Below are 19123 nucleotides of genomic sequence, written 5' to 3'. Positions count from 1 at the left end.
ATTGATGAAATTCAGCCTTCAAAATGGATGATGTAAATGAACTAAGCAGTGTTGTCAGTCATTCAGTTCTGGATTAGAAATTTATCAGAAATCTTTTTTTCCCCACCCTCAGATCTATGTTGTGTTTCCTGTCCCTTGGGTTTTTTTTTCCCTGTTGTCTGAGCAAATCTTGAATGTTTTCAGTCTCATGGGCCATAACAAATGAATGATTGCCCTGCAGCCATGACCTGTCAGATGTATTTCTGGAATGCACATGTTGCACAATTCCCAATCCCCACCTGTGGGCATGGGTACCTGTTGGGATTCAGCGAAATATTGCAGTGGCTGGCAGCCATGTGGCCTGTGGGGAGCAAGAGGCCTTTGAGCTCGGACCTGAGGCTCCTCAGGTGCGTGCAGAGTCTGCACAGTATTTTTCTCCAAATGATGACAGATTCAGGTGGAAGCAAAGCCAGGAAAGTGTACCTCACTTGAGAATAGGGCTGAGAAATGCATAGGAAGGCACTTACCCATTCAGCGTGAGAGCCGCTGAGCTGACGGCTGCTGCTTTTAGACATTAGCAGAGTCTTCTGGTAGGAGAGGTGGGGCTGTGAACACCTCCAACTGCCTTCTTGGTATCTGAAAAAAGAGAACTCGATCAGTCGGCATGTTCCTCCAAACAAAACCTCAACCCTCGATGAGCGCTAACTGAGGAAGTTTGGGCCCACACGAAATCCTCCTACAGACCTTCAGCAGCAGCAGTTCTGGTGCACGTTCTGGCTCCAAAACTGGATGCTTCTTTTAAATGGAAAGTTAGGTATTACATGCTGCGTTTTGTTACACCAGTATCTTACTTATGAGTGAGCTCAAGAGACTACCACAAAATGAAGACAATCTGCACGGCCACCCCAGGACAGAGGGACCTCACAGGGAAACTCTCTGTGTCACAGAGTAATCCTCTCCCTAAGGGAAGAAAAGGTACAGTCACTGGGAACCAGCTAGTTATCAACAGCATTTCCAAAGTGACAACAAATGCATCCATAATTCAGATGTAAACGTGAAAGTTAGGATCTGTATCCTCCTAAACTGACAATGTTTTCCTCTGGATTTCTACTTGAATAAACTGATTTAGACTAGAATAATAGTAACAACAAATTACCTCCTGGAGAAAATGGCATACTGCTTAGCCATTTTTTGCATTACTTGCTGCATAGTGCCAATGATCAGACAGAAAATCTGAGCAGCTCTGCATGGTTTCTTTTTCACTTGAAACTTTAAGCCATGGTCCAGGTGCCTTAAATGAGAAACCTGCAGTTTATTCCCCTATAATTAGCTCAACCTGTGATTTAAGAGGCACTTTTAAAAATCAAAGATCAGATTTCAGCCTGGAGTATAGAAAACAATTTCTATTTCACCACTGTTTTGGTCCTTTCCTATTGCTGCCCTGCCACCCCCCCGAAATTACTCTGAATATGAAAAGCACCTGTTGGAAAACAAAGCTAATGCCTTGCAGAACACCCAGCATTTTTGTTTTTATTTATGGACTTTTAACATTTGGGTTGTTTGTTTTTGTTTTTGTTTTTTTTTTCTTTCCATTTCAACATGAGACGGGGGGAGGGACCAGGAGAAGAAAAAAAAAGAAATCCGGAGTATTTTGATCTTTGTGGCTTTATATGGACTTCATAAGCTTTGTTTGTTCTACTGCCAAGCTTCCTTTGTGTTTAAATAGATAACAGACTGAGACAATGAATCATTTCCAACAGTAATAATAAAAAATAAAAACAACCCCCCAAAGCATTCCCTTTCTTTTCCAATTAATGATAGTAAACACGTTCTCCTAGACAAGGCTCATGACCTCAGCACTTGTGACTTATTTTTTCTCCTTTTCAAAAGCTGTTGCCCCAGGCACAGACAGGGCTCTGCACCCTCCACGTTTATGGAAAGCATCTTGACAAAGGGCTCCAGGAGCATATTTCTGGGAAAGGTTGTTGTAGATATGATGTGTGAAAACAGCCTCACCTACCTTTAAAGAAGCAGAATGGTCGGTAGTGCAACCATTTCTTCCTTTTGGATTGTGAATGCTATTTATGGAGAAAGAAGAAATGAATTTCAAACGGAACTATCACTGTTATGCAAAATGCTTGCAGATTGTTAGCCTACCAGTGGGAGGGGTATCTGCTGGCACTATTTCCAGAGGCTTTGCATTTGAAGAGAAAATGTACCCAATCAAAACTGCCTCTATTACTGAAGTAAACAAATCTGAATGTCTTTGACACCAAGATAAGTTGTTTAGATGATTCATAGATAATCATCAGTGCAAGGGCCTTTTTGCACTTAAAAAAGTGGTTTTGTAATGAAAATAACATAGAATTCAAGATGCTGTAGTGACACAGTTTTTCTTCAGCTTAAGGTTTTTATCACACTACAAGCTGTTTAGGATGACACATTTGTGCAGCGAAGAGTTGTGTGTCAACAACAAATGTATTCAGGATTCAGTAACCTGGGAATGTACATTAGCCAAAAGCAGAAAGGGACGCTATTATAATTGGAATAGGGATAGAAAATGAACATTGCATGAATTGCTCATCTGGATTATATATTTCTTCAGAAGCTGTGTGCTCAGTATGCACTCTCACAGTCTCTGAGACTGGTTGTCCATATTAGAGATTAAGGCTCTAAATGTGAAAGCAGAAGATAGCCTCAGGAACTTGGAATTCATGAAGCCTGTAAAAGTCTACTTTACACCAGTCGCTGAGGGGAAGGGGTAAGATCTTCTGTAGGTCCAGCGTGCTGCGTACTGTATCTTGTCTCTGGCAAGAAGTAAGTGTATTTATTTTATTTCCCAGGTCTATTATTCCTGTGGTGCGGTGGTGGAGTCAATGGAAAGAGGCCTGATTTTATCACCAGGATTTCCAAACAACTACTACCCGGGGACACACTGCGTTTGGCAATTTTTCATTCCCATAAGAACACATCTTATCTTGGAAATTTTTGACTTTGACATTTTTGAGAGCTCTAGTGAAACTCCAACCCCTTGGGATGGCTTTCCAGCTGCTGCGATAACAGGAAATAAGGACGTGACGCCTCCCGAGGAAAACCTGGACTTTGTTCTCCAGACTACAAAATCCTCTCTTCAGAGCTGGATGTCAAAGGCAGCTCAGAATCTGAGCGGTGCAGGAGATCAGTCAAAAGGACTTCCTGGCCACCTGGACGAACTTCCAGGAGCAGCCTCAAGGAAAGATGAAGCCAAACAGATGTCCGAAGGAAACCAGTCAAAACAGATGAAGGAACCCAAAGTGATTACGGAGACTCAAACAGAAGAACAGCCATTACCTGATTCTGGTGGTGCCAAAACACAGAGGCAAAATGTTAGCGGCCAAAAAACAAAAGAAGGTTGGAAAGGCAATATTTTGTTTGCCCATCTAGCTGCTAGTGAGAGAGATGAAAGTCTGGGAGAGAGCTGGACGCTTCCCACAACAATACTGCCAGTGGAAATCTCCAGCCAGCAGCCGGCAGTGGATGTCTGTCCCCACGATGTACTGTATGTTTCAGATCTCATCACGTTTTCCTCTCGTTTCTGTGGACCAAATTCACCTTTAAACAGGACCATGGTCTTTGGTTCGTCTCTGGAAATGGTTGAGGTTATCATGGAACTCATTACCACCACCAACCGGGGCAGAGGCTTCGCAATGCTCTTTGAATACAAGAACATCACGGAACCCAACACTGTGGATGCTGTGAGGCAGGAGAGAATGGAAAACATACTGATGCTGGCAATTTTAACAGGGACCGTCTTCTTTGCACTTGCTTTGCTCTCTGCCCTCTGCATAGCTTGCAGGTAAGATGATGGATGTCTGAGCCTCTGAAGCATGTGATGTTATCTGTACAGGACAGGAAAACCAGAAAACAAATACACATTTTCTTTGCTCTGCTAATGCTTGCTGTCCTTTTGGTGCAGTAGTGCATGGAGGTAGAGGAAACCAAAGCCAGTTTCTATTCCTCCCCTATGCTTCACAGTTTTCTTTCCCAGTTCTACAGTTCTGGTACCTCTTATTTACTTTTTTCTTTTCTTTTTTTTTTTTCTTTTTTCTTTTTGTTCCCCTGCAGAAATACCCAGAGGGTGAGGTCTTTCTTGGTCCTTATTTAGTTTCAATACATATTTCTCAGTTTTGGTCCCATAGTGGCCGATGGACAGATGCAGGGTGGAGAGCACCCTTCCCCACATCTCCCAGGCAGGCTGAGCTGATAATCACTGTGTCTTCTGACTTCGAATCTAACCATCACTAATGCTCTGCGGAAAAATAAGTAACTGAAAATACTGCCGCTTGGAATTAAGATGCAGTTACCTAGTGTTTTCCAATCTGAAGCAAGTTTTATCCAAGAGGTAGTACAGACATTTTAATTCTAACGCACTCACGAGGTTGGCATGTATCTGCAGAGCCTGCTCTCTGCCTGGGAAAGGCTGAGAGTTGTGCTGTGCTATCTGTGCCTGTCCCCAGATGTCATCTGAAAGGACTGGGCCCAGGAGCTGTTGGTCAGCCCAGGGGCTGACCTAACTAGCTAAACAGCTACAACCAGCCAGTGACAAAAGCATTCCTCTCCACTCAATTGCTTTTATTTGTTTTCTCCTGATGTATCTATCAGGAAAAAGCTTCTCCACACCCCAGCTTATGTTTGCTGTTTTCTTGCTAACTCTGATGAAAACATTTTTTTCCCTTCCAACAAATGCAAAACAAAGCAGGAGCTCCCTACGTTTTTGTGAAATGGTATTTTTCAAATATTTTGACTGCACTGCGAGCCTCAGAGAACTGAAACAAACACCATCCCTTGCAGGGCTCTGATGGGGTGACTGTGATAGCACTTATTTCTCAGCGGCACCATTCAACTGGTCTGTCCCTTCTTCCTGCATCCTCTGCCCTGTGCATCCTCCAACCCAGAAGGTCTCAGAGTGGCCCAGCAACTGCTCATAACTGAGGCTGGATTGAGAAAGGAACTTCGTTTTTTGTGTTTTTGGATTTGCATTACTAGCTGTGCTGAATAAACACAAAATACAGGCCATTGCCAAACTTAGAATAAGAAAACATGAGTGAGGTGGTGGAGCCTAAATATAATCTTAATAATCTTAGAATCAAATAAACTCTTGCTGCATAGAGAAATTCCTGCTTTCAGAATTTGGGCTTTTCATAGTTATAAGAGTTAATCTTACGTGTGCTACATCTGACTAACCTTCCTTTATGAAGACCTTGCCAAACACTAATTTAGACTACATTTTTTTGCTAGTTCTAAAGGAAAATGTCTGGTGGAAAATGTCTTCCAGACACTAAATTATTTTTATATCCTTGCCAAATTTCAAAAGCAACAGAAACACTCTGCCTTTGCTATGGCAGCATCCTGGGCTGATGCACATGTTAAGTAGGCAGTTCTTGCCATTTAATTGCACTGCAGCTATCCATGAAACTGCATGTTATTAAAACCAAAGAACACAGCAGTCTGAGCTTCCACTGCCTGAAGGTGCCCTGTGCAGACTGCTCAGAAAGTCAGGCCACGCTGCTCACAAGTACAATTTGCTTTCTTGCTTCTCAGATATTTGCAAAGCATGTAAAGCATGCCATTGTTGACCAGCATAGAAAACTGAATGCCTTTTTCACCCTGCAGAAATGTCATGCAGTCTGATCACTGAGCACATCCTACCACGGTCACCATGGCACAGCACCAGGGACAGGCTTGTTTCTTGTAACATCTGCATGGCCGCCCTTCTATTGCCACTTTTTTTTGGTAGGGAGATATATTAATATTGACTGTATATAGAGGACACTGTCCATAGACATTCACCTCATGAGATGGGGCCCTTTGCTAACCTGGCTGCCTGTATTCCCTGTGCACTATTCTAGGGAGGCCTCGATTACATTACGTTTTTATTTCTTGCTTTAAAAATCATGTGAGATCTGACATGCTTGGAAATGTCACACCATGCCCTGTTGCTGAGCAGCCTCACTGAGGCTGCACTGGAAAATGCTTTTTCCATCTTTCCTGCTCTAATACTTTGAGGATATTACTCTCCGGCCCCAGCACCACTGGTGCTGGCTGGAGCTAAGCTACAGTTTCTAACTGTAATGCAGCTCAGAATAAGGCTGCAGAGGCCATTAAGCACATCTAAACAATTTTTAATTTGAGCCCAGGAAGCATTTTATGCTTCTTGCTCTAGATACTGGTTTGAAATCATGTGTTGTGTGCATTTTAGCCACAGCCCATCCTCACTGCTGAAAATGCCAGGACTGCACAGGGTGGGCTGTGGGGAGAAGTGAAGATGCTTTGGTAACAGCACACTCAGAAATGGGACCAGCTCTCCGAGGTGTGACAATTCTTGCCCTGGCTGGGATGTGCCATTGCAAAGGAGACCTCACCAGAAGATGCTAAGAGTAAACTTCAAGCTCTTGGCCTTGTAAACTTGCCTCCCACTTTTTCCTCTGCCTTGCTTGTTCCTCTGGTACCACATTGGCATTTAGCAGTGTTTTTTACCATTTCTATGTGATGCTCTTGCTCAGCTAAAAGTAGCAGGGAGCTATCTTTGCCAGGATTAGAAATGCCTCGGGCCAAGCTTGGCACCTGCTGCCACTCCAATGCACCAAGTCGTCAGCAGTGTCTGCTTAGGCTCATTGCATTCAGCCAGGGCAAAGCTCTCTGGGGAAACTCCAAGTCTCCACCACACTGCAGCTTTTGTTTGCTGTTTGGGGAGGAAATGAAAGCTTCAGTTGTTAGTTGGCCAATAATTCTAATTACTTTTGGCCATGAGGCCTGGCTCAAGCAATGGGGTATTTTTTATTTTCTTTCCCAAGCCCCAAGAACAAGAGACACGTCCACCTTATTTAATTTTAATCCCATCCAATGCAGCCAGACTTTTGCTTGATGGCTGCAACCTGTGGATTGCAACTGCATTTTACATCTGTATTGCCTGCCAGTGACCTGTTTCCAATTACAACCCCTCTCTGCATACAGTTATTTCCTCAAGTTGTTGTGTTCCATTTCACTCCATACAAGCCACCCTGCTAGGCACGGTCTGCAGCCTGATCTTCTCCTTCCCCATTTAACGCTCTCTTAGAAGATTCTAGTCACTTCTGGGCTAAAAACAGAGTTTTTCTCTGTCATCCTCATGGTAGGCAAAACCCAGAAGCCTCTACCTGCCTGTTTGTAGCTGGCCTCCATCTTCTGTTCATCTGGAGGTAGTTTAGTTAGAAACACAGATGGATGGAGAGAGTAGGGGAGCACAGGGCAATTTGCACAAAGCTTTCAACAGATTTGAATATTTGCTTTACTTGGGAAGGTTTAAGCAATTTTTGTTTTTTAAACTGTGCATTCTTTTAACTGATGAAAACCAAACTATTTGTACACTGGGTGTTTCATATGCATGAGTTATGCACTGATCTGAATCACTCCCCTCTGTGGTGGCCAGGCACTGCAGCATGCTGTGGGAAACATAGTCCAGTTGGAGAGAGGGCTAAAGAAAGTCCAAGAGCCCAAGTGTCACAAACTAGAGCATCTCCCCAGACACTGTGGCAACAGTTCTGAGTAGAAAGAATCAAATCTCAGGTTGCCACCAGAAATTTTTTTGGAGGTGAATCTATAAAACTTTAGCCTTTCTAAGAGCTAGTTTCTGACAGTAAATCAAACTGTTCAGTGGAATCAATAGCCGAGCCACAATGAGGAAAGAAAAAGTTAAAAAGAAAAAGTTAAAACATTCCAACCAGTTAGCCTTTTCTATCCTCATTTAAACTGAGAGGTACAGGACTCTTCTCTCTCCTATCTTTCTTGTACTTGTGCAGTATTTCCTTCTTCGCTTAATCTCAATTCTCCAGTGAGGAAAGACCTCTTCTCCTTGGAAATCTCTCTGGTCCCTCTCCACAAACCCAAATTAAGGAAGAGCTTTCCCTGCTTCAGCTCAGCCAATGTGATCTCGCCTCCTACAGTAACAGCTATCCTTCTGCATCCCTTCTGAATTAAATTCTGAACTGCTAACTTGCTCTCCTCTTTCTGTAGTCTCCTCCATATTCATTAGGAATAGTCTTGGAGACACATCAGGTTTTTTTTCCTCTCTCAATTCAACTGAGAGTCAATAATAATTTGTTAAGTCTTCCAATGACACAGTGAAAGAATGAAACCCACCACAACCAAGATGGAGCAGATGCTGTCCCTTGGGCAGACTTACCAGGCAGCCTCTGAGCCCCCATGTCTTAGAGAGAAGCAGTAATGAAAAGGTGCCTGAAAACTTGTAATCTTGCTTTCAACACACCCCTCAGAAGGCACCACCACAAACTTTATATAGAAGATGTTAACTGCCTTAAACCAGCCCCTCCAGCCATAGATATGAGAGAAAAATAATAACAGGTCACATAGCACTTGTTTTCTGCACTGTTGCATGAAAAACAGCTGCGCACCAAAGTATTCTTGCTTTAGTCATAATCACGTTCAGCTTTTCTTCATGACATCTTCTCATCATATTCATCCAGTATATAAATAACACTTGTTGTTTCATGGTATCATATTTATTAAAAATAAAAAATAAAAAAAGATGAATATGATTGTTTCCCTTCAGTCCAGCAGACACATTTAGCTGGTAATTATCTGCCCTAGCTACTCCTTTTAATAAAATGGTCATGCAGATGAACATCTGATGTTCTCTGCTTGCTAAATACAACGCAGAGTGCAATACTGACTACACAGATGAAATAGTCTAACAGAGCAAGAACAATGTCACTGCTCAGACCAAAGGATTTCAGTCCTGCTATTTAGTTACTGATGTGAAAAAGCACATCACTATGCACTATTCGCTATGGAGGGAAGGCTGGCAGGACTTTGAAGAGGTCTGAACTCTGTTTCCACTGTTGTGGTGATCATGGGAGGAAGACAGGTCCTTCTCCAGCTGACTTCCCACTAAATGAGCCAAGACCTTCCCTTCTCTGGGTCTAACTCACTCGTGGGCTTGTTGTTGTTGTTGCTGTCTCTCCTTTTCAGGCAGAGAACGTGCCCCAAAAGGAGCTCATCCAACGTATGCAGTGACCAGGAGGTTAGTGCTAATGGCTTCAGCAATTTCTGTTTCTCTCTTTCATATTGGCTGTTGCACTGTTTATCTGACAATGTTTACTGGGGCATGTTCTGAGTTGTAGAATGGGATCCAGAACTCCGCTGTTGATATCAATGAGCTCCAGCTCGTGGTGCCAAGTCGGGAGAATGAAAACAACAACCACTCTGTCAGCCGGGAGCAGGCGGGTAAGCGCGGCGCGCCCCAGGAGCAGGTCAGGGCACCCCGCAGCCCTGGCCTGCTAATCAGACCATTTCTCTCCCCACCCGCCTCGCTCATGCACAGCTGGAGAGCTACTTGACAGCAGAAAGGCTTTGTTGTGGGAATATCCCTTGCTGCTCTCCCCCCTCCCTGGGAGGGCAATTCCCCTGGCAAGGAGCGCATGGGCACAGCTTCAGGACACTGCCAGCAGAAGCCGTCATAGTACACAGTGTTGCAGAAACACTGGGTTAGCAAAGCTAATGTGTCTGCTTCAGGCTGCTACAACTGCAGCTTATGATAATCCATAAATTGTGGATGGCTCATCTGCCCCGTGCCTAACCTCGCCTGGAAAAGGATGAGTTTTATAATGCTTACATTGGCTTTGGACATATTTGACTGCTGGAGCTGACTTTCTGAAGAGCTTTTCAAGTCAGACTGCTTTAGATGTGTGTTTCCAAAACAAGAGCAGGAGTTCGCCAGCCAAGCTGCAGATAACGTCACTTGTTGCAATTTTGAGTTACAATCAATGAATTCTATTAGTGCTCCTTTTGGGGGAGGGCCAACAAGGGGCCACTTCACAATACATTGCTACACGCCATCCATTTCCCACTAGAGTGTCAACTTTTGCACACAATTCTGAAAGTGGTATCTTCCTCAAAAGCTAATTACTTGCTTCCAAAGATCATTGAGAAGATCACAGCCAGGAGCCACAGGCAGAGATATCCTGGCCTGGACTAGAGGATTAGGCCTTGGGAATACAAGCAGGTACCTGCAGCATATGGCTGCCTGTGGGAGCAATATTGCCAGGGTTCAAGCAGAAAATGCTTGCACTTCAGAGAAAAAGCAGAGCTCATCATTATCAGGAATAAGTATATATGGATTAAAAAAAAAAAAAAAAATTCTGACCTACAGGAAAACCTTGTGCATTTAGTATGGTGGATTTCAGTTTGGGTCTGTCTTTATTAAACAGCAGACCCAAGGTTGTTCCTTTCTTCCCCTCATTCCCTTCTGTCTTATTTTTAAAAGCTTGTAGGTTCAGGAGAAGAAACTTGGTTTTTCTGCTCAAAATGGCTCTAGTTTGTCTGGGGAGAGAGGGAAAGGCAGTTGTCATAGACGAGCTAGGAACAGATGTTTTGGGCTCTCCTCAGTTGTTTTTATATGGATTTTCTCTTCTCAGTCACTTCCTGCAGAGGCAGCACAGAACAGTCTCCTCAGGATACTGACCCAGATGTGCCCTCTTCCACCTCTGCAGTGACCACTGAGACAGGGAGCGATGAAGTGTTCATTATTTCTGCTGGACCTGGAGCCAGTGGACTGAGCTTTACTACCTACAGAATACAGGTAAGAACACTCCTGGACATCACTAGAGGCATAGCAAGCCACACAATGTCCTTCTTGGACAGCACTTGTCGCATTCCTTCACTCATGCTTGCTAGTTTGCAGGAGTAGTAGCAACCAAGCCAGGCAGTTCTCCCAACTATCAGGCAGAGCTGCTACAAAAACATGTGGGCTGTGATCCCTCAGCCAGCATCTTCTCAGCTTTCATAAGATCAGGTCTACAAGTCCACTTGGGATATTATAATAGAGCATATAGAGATATGCCACCAAGCTGAAGCACCAGCTGTCATGAAATATCTGTTAATTAGCAAAGATAGCATTCCATTAAATATAATATGTAGTTATGAGCATCACTTGTAACGACCAAAGGACCTAGGACCAGACCCATTCCTGCACACCACTACCAAGTGGTTAGACAAGCTCTTCAGCTTCTCAGTTTGCCAGAAAGTTACGTCAGTGTCTCCCCAGCTCACACGAAAAATTAACGTTTATTCTAAAAACCAAACCCTTAAAGGGAAAGCATTGGCACCCTTTCAAATATACACACACAAACCTAGATCATCTTAGTAACCTTCCTTATTTTAGCTCCTTCCTCTTCACACTATTTAGAAGTAGATGATAGCAGCCAGATCTGAGACTTCTGAGATCTCTCCTCATCACAAGTTAGCGATTATCAGTGCAAGTCCTTTCCAAGTCTACATTAAAACCGTTCCAGGTCAACACTATCCAAAATCCTCCTTTTTTTCCCCACAAGAGGGGAAAGAATCAGCGTAAGGAACTTGCCTACTCCAAGACAGTCCACATAACGTTTCTAATCACAGATTACAGAGCAACAGCATTCTGTATCCCTGAAGTTGATTTGTAAGTTACCCATAGATGCAGGCTGATTAGAAATTTCCCTCACTAGTACCAGACATATGCTGAACTCCTCCTCCAATCAACCACACTGATTAACAGAAAAGAAAGACAAGAATAGGAAAAACAGCTCCAGTGCTCTGCCTGACTGAAGCACGTTGCTTTCTGAGGAGCAGAGCACATGTACTGTATCAGCGCCCAGATCAGGACCCTCTATTTCTTGGTCCTTCTTTCCAGTGGAGAGAGCTTCACCTGGTGGCAACCACTTACAAATACAATTTCTGGATTAAGAGAAAACCCATTTTCCTTCCTCTTCCCCCTCACTAGTCAGAAGGAAGAAATGCTTAAAGCAAAGCATTTCTATTATACCATGCCTTCCACAAGTAAGCATAGCAGATTTACATGTATATATATACATATGATATAGTGTTCAAACAATTCTATGTGCACATAACCAAAGAATTTAAGTGATTCACCACCATATCAACTCAGAAGGCTATTCCTTTTCAGTTATGTCTTTTTTGCATGCAAGGAATCAGTACTAACCCCTCAGAAGATCCAAAAACATACCTGGGAAGGGTGAAGGGCCATCATTAGAAACAGGCTCTTTGAGCACAGCTGCAGGCCATCCTCTCTGAGGGGGGCAGAAATTGGGCCCAGCAGGCCATCTGCACACCTGCACTCAACCTAGGTTAATTGAGGGTTACTGAATATTAGAGGTAAAAATGAGTTCTGTTCACAATCTAGTTTCCAGGTGTGTGAATTTTTAGGGTGCAAGACACATCTCAGCTGGCCACCCAGCTCCTGAGTTTCGTCCCTAAGCCCTGCAGGAGCCGGGTACGCAGCCCAGCGTGTGGGCAGGCCAGCACTGGGCAGGCAGGAGTTGCCTGCCAGAGGCAGGAACTGACAAGTAATCCTCACATGGAAAAATGTGTGAAACCCTGAGCATAGTAAATATCTTCAGATTCATCTCACCCCAAATGCTCATTTAAACAAAGCAAACTGCAAAGAGCCACCATGAGGAGCTGCAGGGCCGCGAGGCCTCCCCTCAGCCTCCTCCACTCCAGCTGAACAAGGGACCGCAGGTGCTCACCACACACCTTGCCTTCAGACTCCTCACAACCCTTGTAGCCCTCCTTTGGACGTTCTTCATTAGCTATGTGTCCTATTTGTTTTAAAGTATCACTCAGTCTTTGGCTAGGTTGTAACTCTGATCTGCCTTCTATCCCGACAAGTGTCAGATGAATAGGTTTTGGGTAAAGAATAAGAGAGTACTTAAGACAAGTTTTTTGCTAAAAGATTTTTAAAGATCTAGAAAATACATTATTAATCTCGGTAGCTGCTCCCAGTGCATCTGTCTCAAAATCATCAAAATAATAAACCCGAAGATGGCCTAAAGAGGCTTCTCAGGAGAAGACAGCTGGATTACTATGCATTTATATAAAGACTGTTCCTTTAATCAAATCTGAGACTAAGAACTTAATATTGAAACAAATTTATCCGGAGCATGAATAGAACCTCTGCCAGCTTCCTACAGAGAAGCTCATTTCTCGCCTCTCTGCCCATCCTTTTCCAACGTGACATTGTAAGGAAATAGTTTCTCTGATTTGTGGAAACTTGGGAGACTTTTTTATCAGAAATAACAAATGAGAAGCTGTTGGTCTCTTGGGCCTTTTAAATCCAGGACACTGTGGGATTTATTTCAGACTCTTTTTAAGAAATGTGTAAACTCTGGGAATGTGGATTTCGCATTCTTCTCATGACAGCCATATTCGCACAGCTGAAAATTAAAAATACATGCAGAGTTATGGAACAAGGGGCTTATATTAACAACAGGTGAAGTGTTAGCAAGCACAGAAGGAGATTCATAGGACTTGTGAGGCATTCTTTAGCTTTTCTGCTTCTAAAGCCACATACCCTTTAGGAAGAAAAACTGTGATTTTAAAATCAATATAAGAACATATACAGTAAGCAAGCATGGCATCCTTACAAGATGGCCATAGTTCATTCCTATGTCAGAGCAATTCTCATACACAGAGCTGGTGAGAATGGTTTCATGTGCTCAGCTCATGACTATGCCAATTTTACACCTGTCTAGACATCTTATGCTCCAGGTAGAGCACCCAAAAAAACATTTACTATGTGAACTGAAAATCCCCTTGGCTCCACTCTGGGCCTTGTGTCTTGTTCCTTTTACCACAGACACTGAGAACAGATTACTGCCTTTAAAAAAAAAAAAATTATTGTTCCTTTAGTTCTTCCAAAACTGAGACTAAAGAGCACCACTTACTTCAGGCTTTCTTCTAGAATTATGCATTTTTTAGACTTCTAAGTCTCTTGCTTCTAAATTTCTTTCAGTGGGCCTCATTCCCCCACCCTGGGGTTTTGTTCCCTATAAAGATGCAGCTGGAGCCTTCCAAGAGCCAAGCAGAGAGGAGGAATTATGTTTTGCACAGCAAAGTTTAGTACTGTAATCAGTCAAATACACATCAAATTGCTAGAACTTCATTGTGTTCGATATGCAGTTAGTGGTAGGATTCTATTTCTTACCTAAGTGGAATTTCCCAATTCAAGAAGAAGCCTGAAATTGAAGAAGCAAGATAAAACTGCTGCCCAGGGAAGGCGCTGACTTCAAGGCAGCACATTGAAAGAGAAACAAGTTGCATTCCTGTGTCTTATCTTGAGAAAAAGAACCACTGAAGAAATTAATTGCTTGCACTAGAAGTCGCTTTTTAAAGTGTTTTTAAAACCTGTTGACAAGAAACATTGCTAACAATATTTATTTACTATTTCAGGACAAAAACCTAAAAAGAAGTGTCACAAGCCCAGGCTCTGTGTCTGACTGGGTGACTTCTGGTCACATGGCTGCAGGAACAGATACTGTTGAGAAGAGGAATGTCCAGATGGAAAATCATTATCCCAGACAACGCACCTGGAGTGCCCGCACTTTCCATGACTTCCTGGCTCCAATACCACAGCTACAAAAAAAGTGGTGTAGCTGGACCACCAATAGTCCCTTCACAAAGCTGGTTGACAACAGTGTAAGTCTTGCTAGGAGAAGAGCATGGGGTGATCAGCTTCAGTGCCCCTACTTTGCTCCTCTAATCTGCAGGTACAACGCACATCTTGGCCCATCTTGCTTAGTGTACTGGGAATTCTTTTGCCTAACTATATTGTAATTTATTCTGGCCTTCCTGAAGTGCTGAGAAGCTGCATTCATTGAGTTTTCTCACATATATATTTTTTTCCCGGTGATACCTTAAATTTGACACATTACTATTGCATAGCAAAGAATCTGTAGACATGGGAGATACATATATATAGGTCTCACTGACCATTGTCATCATAGCAACAGAGCTTGTTACAAAGCTAATCAAGGATATTATTTGATTTGATTATTTGAAAAGGTCATAACAGACTTTTGCAGAAGGAAATATCTTACCTGTACCATAACAAGGAATTTTAACTGTTAGTTAGTTCCCTTGGGATCGATGTTTCTTAAGACAGTCACTTTTCAAAGCATGACTACTAATTTATTATTTTTTTGCGCAGGGTTTTCCTACAGCTGCAAGAATCCAAGGTGTTCCAACCAGAAAGGTGATTTCAGCTACTGAGATAGAGGGAGCTTCAGAAACAGTTTACTCTGATTCATCTGTCAGCAATGCCTCATACCCCCTCACTCTGTCTGCACAAAGGCAGCGGAAGCTAAGCTCCTGCAACCTGAAGAAATCCAGGTTTGGAAATCCTTACTTTGGATTTTTAGCTGGTTCTCCTGACAACAAACGCGTGAGGTCCTTGGATTCCTCAAGACATCTAGGGGCAGCATCTCCAGTTAACAACCAAAGCCCCAAGAGTACTCTGGAGAGCTCCAACCCCTTGAAAATCAACTTGGCCAATGCTTCAAAAACAAAGGACCTTGGGGGAGAAGCAGATAAAAACAAACCAGTTTTCGTCATTTCTGAAGAAGGAGATGATCAGCAGCCTCTGGTCCTAGCTGAACATCTTAGTCAATGTGGAGATCATCTGTCTGAACCAAATGCTGCGTACAAAGTAACAGTACCAGACAAACAACCAGTGGTTCTGACTGTTGAGGGTAACAGTTCTGCCAGTTTAACATCAAATCTTCCATTTTGGGCAAAATCTCCTGGTTTATACAAAAGTCAGGTGAAGGTCCCTAACTCTACCAGGGACCAGCAGAGCTCATCAGTTGTAGATGCTAATACTAGTGAGACCTCACAGAACTTTGATACCCTAGCTGCTCCTACGCTATGTCAAGCTTCAGTCCAGTGATGCTCTCAGAAAGACTGAACCACCAGTTCACAAAAAGAGAGGCAGCAGGCACATGAACAGAGTGGAAGCAGTGCCAAATAGTTGTGCGACAGCTATACATGGACACAACTTTGTTCAGAGAGTAGTCTTTGAATCACCACTGGGATTACAGCTATATGTACTACAGAACAGCACAAATACCATCCTCCCTTTTACTCATTAACCTCAAACCTATTCTTCTGCATGGAATTTTGATATGCTTTATTCATGAAAGCATCTGAAAAGGTATTTCACACTGCAGGAAGTCTTTTCTGGAATGAGATATGAAAGTCATCTGAGATGGTTACGTCATGGTTTATATCTGAAATGTAAGTCAGTTCTCTGTCACTGTGGTACCACTTGAGTCTTTCTGGTAGAAGCTATGAGTTAAATTGTGCTCATAGGTGTGCCTGTACAAGTAAGAATTCATCTTGCACGTTTGCATACTGTTTTGTAAACAATTCTAAACATTTCATAACTTCTGCACTCTAGCACAAAGTTTACCAAGTATTAACATCTTTAATATTAAAAATAATGATTATCTCACATACTAATTCATTAAAGAAGAGTGCAGATAAGCTGAGCAGAAGTATACTGTACGCTAATTTTATTGAAGTCTGACCTAGCTTTATTTTTGTTAGATCTACATAAGCTTACAGTGCCTCAGTCCGCTACATTTTTAAGCAACTCCTCCTGGCAACAGGAACATGTGTACAAAAATAATGAAATACTCATTAGGAATAGTCTTTTCAGCACCCAAACTTAGATATTTGCAGCTGCTCTGATCCTATATTCACCAACTATTTATTACTGGTAACGCACACTGACTGGAGAACTATTTCCCTTCCTTTTGCAGGCAAGACTTAAAAGGCAAAAATCAAGTCTAGCAAACTTTAAGTGATCCCCCCTTTTTTTTTTTAGAAAATAAGTACCTGTGCCACTTTGATTACAAATCCAGGGCAGTCAGTGGTGCACAGAACCAAAGGGAAGGTTGCTTGTCCTATTGCCTTTAATAATCCCATCACTGTTGTAATTACCTTCTGGTGATATTTTCCTGTCTTTGCTAAAGAATCTTGCATATTCAAATCACAACTTAGAATTATTTTGCTTTAAAAAAAATAGTAAAATTAAAGAAATTCCCTAGGAAGCTGTATTTTACAGCTGACATAAGATATTATTTTAAAGCAAATTATATTACTGAACAGGTGCCAGGAAGAAATCTCCCATACAAGTCTCCCGTATTAGCTACAGTGTGTGACAAGTGAGTCATCTTAATCCTTCTATGTTAAAGCATTTAAGTCTGATTCCTGGAATATTTAACTGAATTATTTATGATTTCACCTGCTGTTACAGTCTCCATCTGCCACCTATTAATGTCTGAGATATGCAACACAAGATTGTAGGTTTTACCTAATACTTTGTGTATGTGTCTACACAGACATAAGCCTTGCATCTAGTAACAGTGGCAGCAAAAACATATGCCTTGTAGCAGTTGACTCAAACGAACAGCAGACAAATCTCAGCATTTATTATTACCAGATGGCATTGAATAGTTTTGAAGCATAAAACTCTGTCTCTAAGTTCTTTGCTTTATTTTTAAATTAATGTAACATAATTCAGAGGGATGAATTAATATATTTATGACAAAAAGAATACTGCAGGCTTCTAAACATCGAATGATTTCCACTGTGTTAATTCATACACATCGTAAAACAGAGTCAATGTTATGTTACTTATTACATTTCTAGAGATTGAAGTACTAAAATCTACTTTGAAAAAGTAATTGTGTTCAGTTATTGACAATACCTATATGTTATGGGCTGGGAAAGTGGCTTTTTTTCAATAAAAATGTTTAACTATTAACTTCTGCAATGTAATGACAGTTTATTTTACTGAAATACTAAGTTGGATAGATGCTGCCCCAGAGCACCAAGATGTGTCCTGATGCACACCAGTGCCACTACTGCAGCATTCAGTTAAACACCCAAGCTTTAGAGCGTGGTTTTCTTCTCAGTAACCTAACTAGCAAGGTTGTTTACACACTGACTTTCTCTACCGGGTACCTTTGTAACTAAAGAGCAGAATCTACCAGGAACAACCAGAAGCACAGCACACGGGAGACTTAAGCTTAAATTCCTGGCTTGCCTTTTGAAGTTTCTATTTGTTTTTTTAGACAGATCATTACAATTAACTGTTAAAAATGTCAGTATCTTTTGTTTTGTACCTTCAAAGAACTTGAAAGATTTTCCTCCATTTTGAAATTCTTCTCAACTTAAAAATGGAAGTTCTGAGTGCTGTAGTAGTTCCACCTGTAAATACCAACTAAGATTAATTCTTAAAACAAAGCACTACTACAGCACTTGTTCCTAACAGCTATATTATTTTAAGAAACACATCACAATCTTTTCATGACAGAAAACCCCACAGCTCATGGACTCTGGATTCAGTTTTACCTTTGTGGTAATACAGTCACTTTACTGTGCTCTTTTGCATACTGTAACTAAGCAGCAAATGGGATAAGCATGCTAAACACTCGCTGAAGAGGAAGAAAGTTTCAATTGCAATTGCATGGGAAAAATGTCTTAAAATGTTATAGGATCTAACAAAAAGGAGCACTTTTCAGTTATACTGGATTTGAATAATGTACACTATTTAAAAAATATAATTATTCTGGAATATGCCAGACACTCCCTTCAGCGTGTTATGTAGATTGAATAGGACATTAAAAAAAGAAACAAAACAAGACTGGGGGCATTCCTTGCTTATTTGATTGTTGGATACAGAGCTTCAGAATAAAAGCTTGAAGCTATACAAACCAACAAGAATCCGGTGCTCTCGGTTTCTTACTGTCAGGTAGTTACATGGTTGAGCACAGAGCCTTGATGGGAAAACCACCAGAACGATTTAAGGTGCAAATGCATCCTAATTTTTAGGATATAGAGTAGCAATAAGCAAGTTTGGTTAAAGCAGAGCACTGTCTTTTAGCTTAGGTAGCAGCTAAACTACTGTCACTATTAGAGAAAGAAAAATTGTTCATAATTTGCTAACAGAAACATGAATTGAAGTTTCCTTTCAGAAATCAACTTTTTTTTTTTTTTTTTTTTTAAGAGCAGTTGGTTACAAAACAATCTTAACTGTGCAGTTCTCTCCCCCTCCATGAGAAGGGCATGTGAGTAACAACTAAACACAGTGGATTCAACTACTTCATACAGTCAACTACCAGATCTTATTCTAAATAATTAAAGATTAATTTGGATTGCAAGGAAAAAATGCAACTCCTAAGCCAACACTTACCTAACGAAAGCAAGCAACTGAAACTCAGTAGGACTGAAAAGAACACTCAACAGAGACCAAATATAGCTTCAACGT

The 19123-nt window shown here is 41.8% G+C and overlaps 1 protein-coding gene and 1 long non-coding RNA gene across 3 annotated transcripts in view; one reads left to right on the top strand and one right to left on the bottom strand.

Annotated features, from left to right (window-relative positions):
- Window positions 1-14228, bottom strand: part of LOC149915551 (uncharacterized) — a 31889-nt gene extending 17661 nt beyond the window's left edge. The window contains exons 1-2 of the long non-coding RNA XR_016472049.1: window positions 12017-14228; window positions 507-615 (exon numbers count right to left, since the gene is read on the bottom strand). This is a non-coding gene — a long non-coding RNA (uncharacterized LOC149915551). The remainder of the gene's footprint in view (window positions 1-506; window positions 616-12016) is intronic.
- Window positions 1-16667, top strand: part of LOC116228698 (uncharacterized) — a 31115-nt gene extending 14448 nt beyond the window's left edge. For both annotated transcript variants that reach the window (XM_090152476.1, XM_090152477.1), the window contains exons 2-7: window positions 2823-3814; window positions 8986-9037; window positions 9138-9240; window positions 10431-10594; window positions 14242-14487; window positions 14999-16667. In XM_090152476.1, the coding sequence (XP_090008602.1) occupies window positions 2823-3814; window positions 8986-9037; window positions 9138-9240; window positions 10431-10594; window positions 14242-14487; window positions 14999-15736 (2295 nt within the window). In that variant the 3' untranslated portion in view covers window positions 15737-16667. The remainder of the gene's footprint in view (window positions 1-2822; window positions 3815-8985; window positions 9038-9137; window positions 9241-10430; window positions 10595-14241; window positions 14488-14998) is intronic.
- Window positions 16668-19123: the final 2456 nt, after the last annotated feature.

The sequence above is a fragment of the Phasianus colchicus genome, chromosome 18 (genome assembly GCF_987193195.1).
Source record: "Phasianus colchicus chromosome 18, bPhaCol1.hap1.1, whole genome shotgun sequence".
In the NCBI taxonomy this organism is placed as follows: domain Eukaryota; kingdom Metazoa; phylum Chordata; class Aves; order Galliformes; family Phasianidae; genus Phasianus; species Phasianus colchicus.
This window is presented reverse-complemented; position numbering and strand designations above follow the sequence as displayed.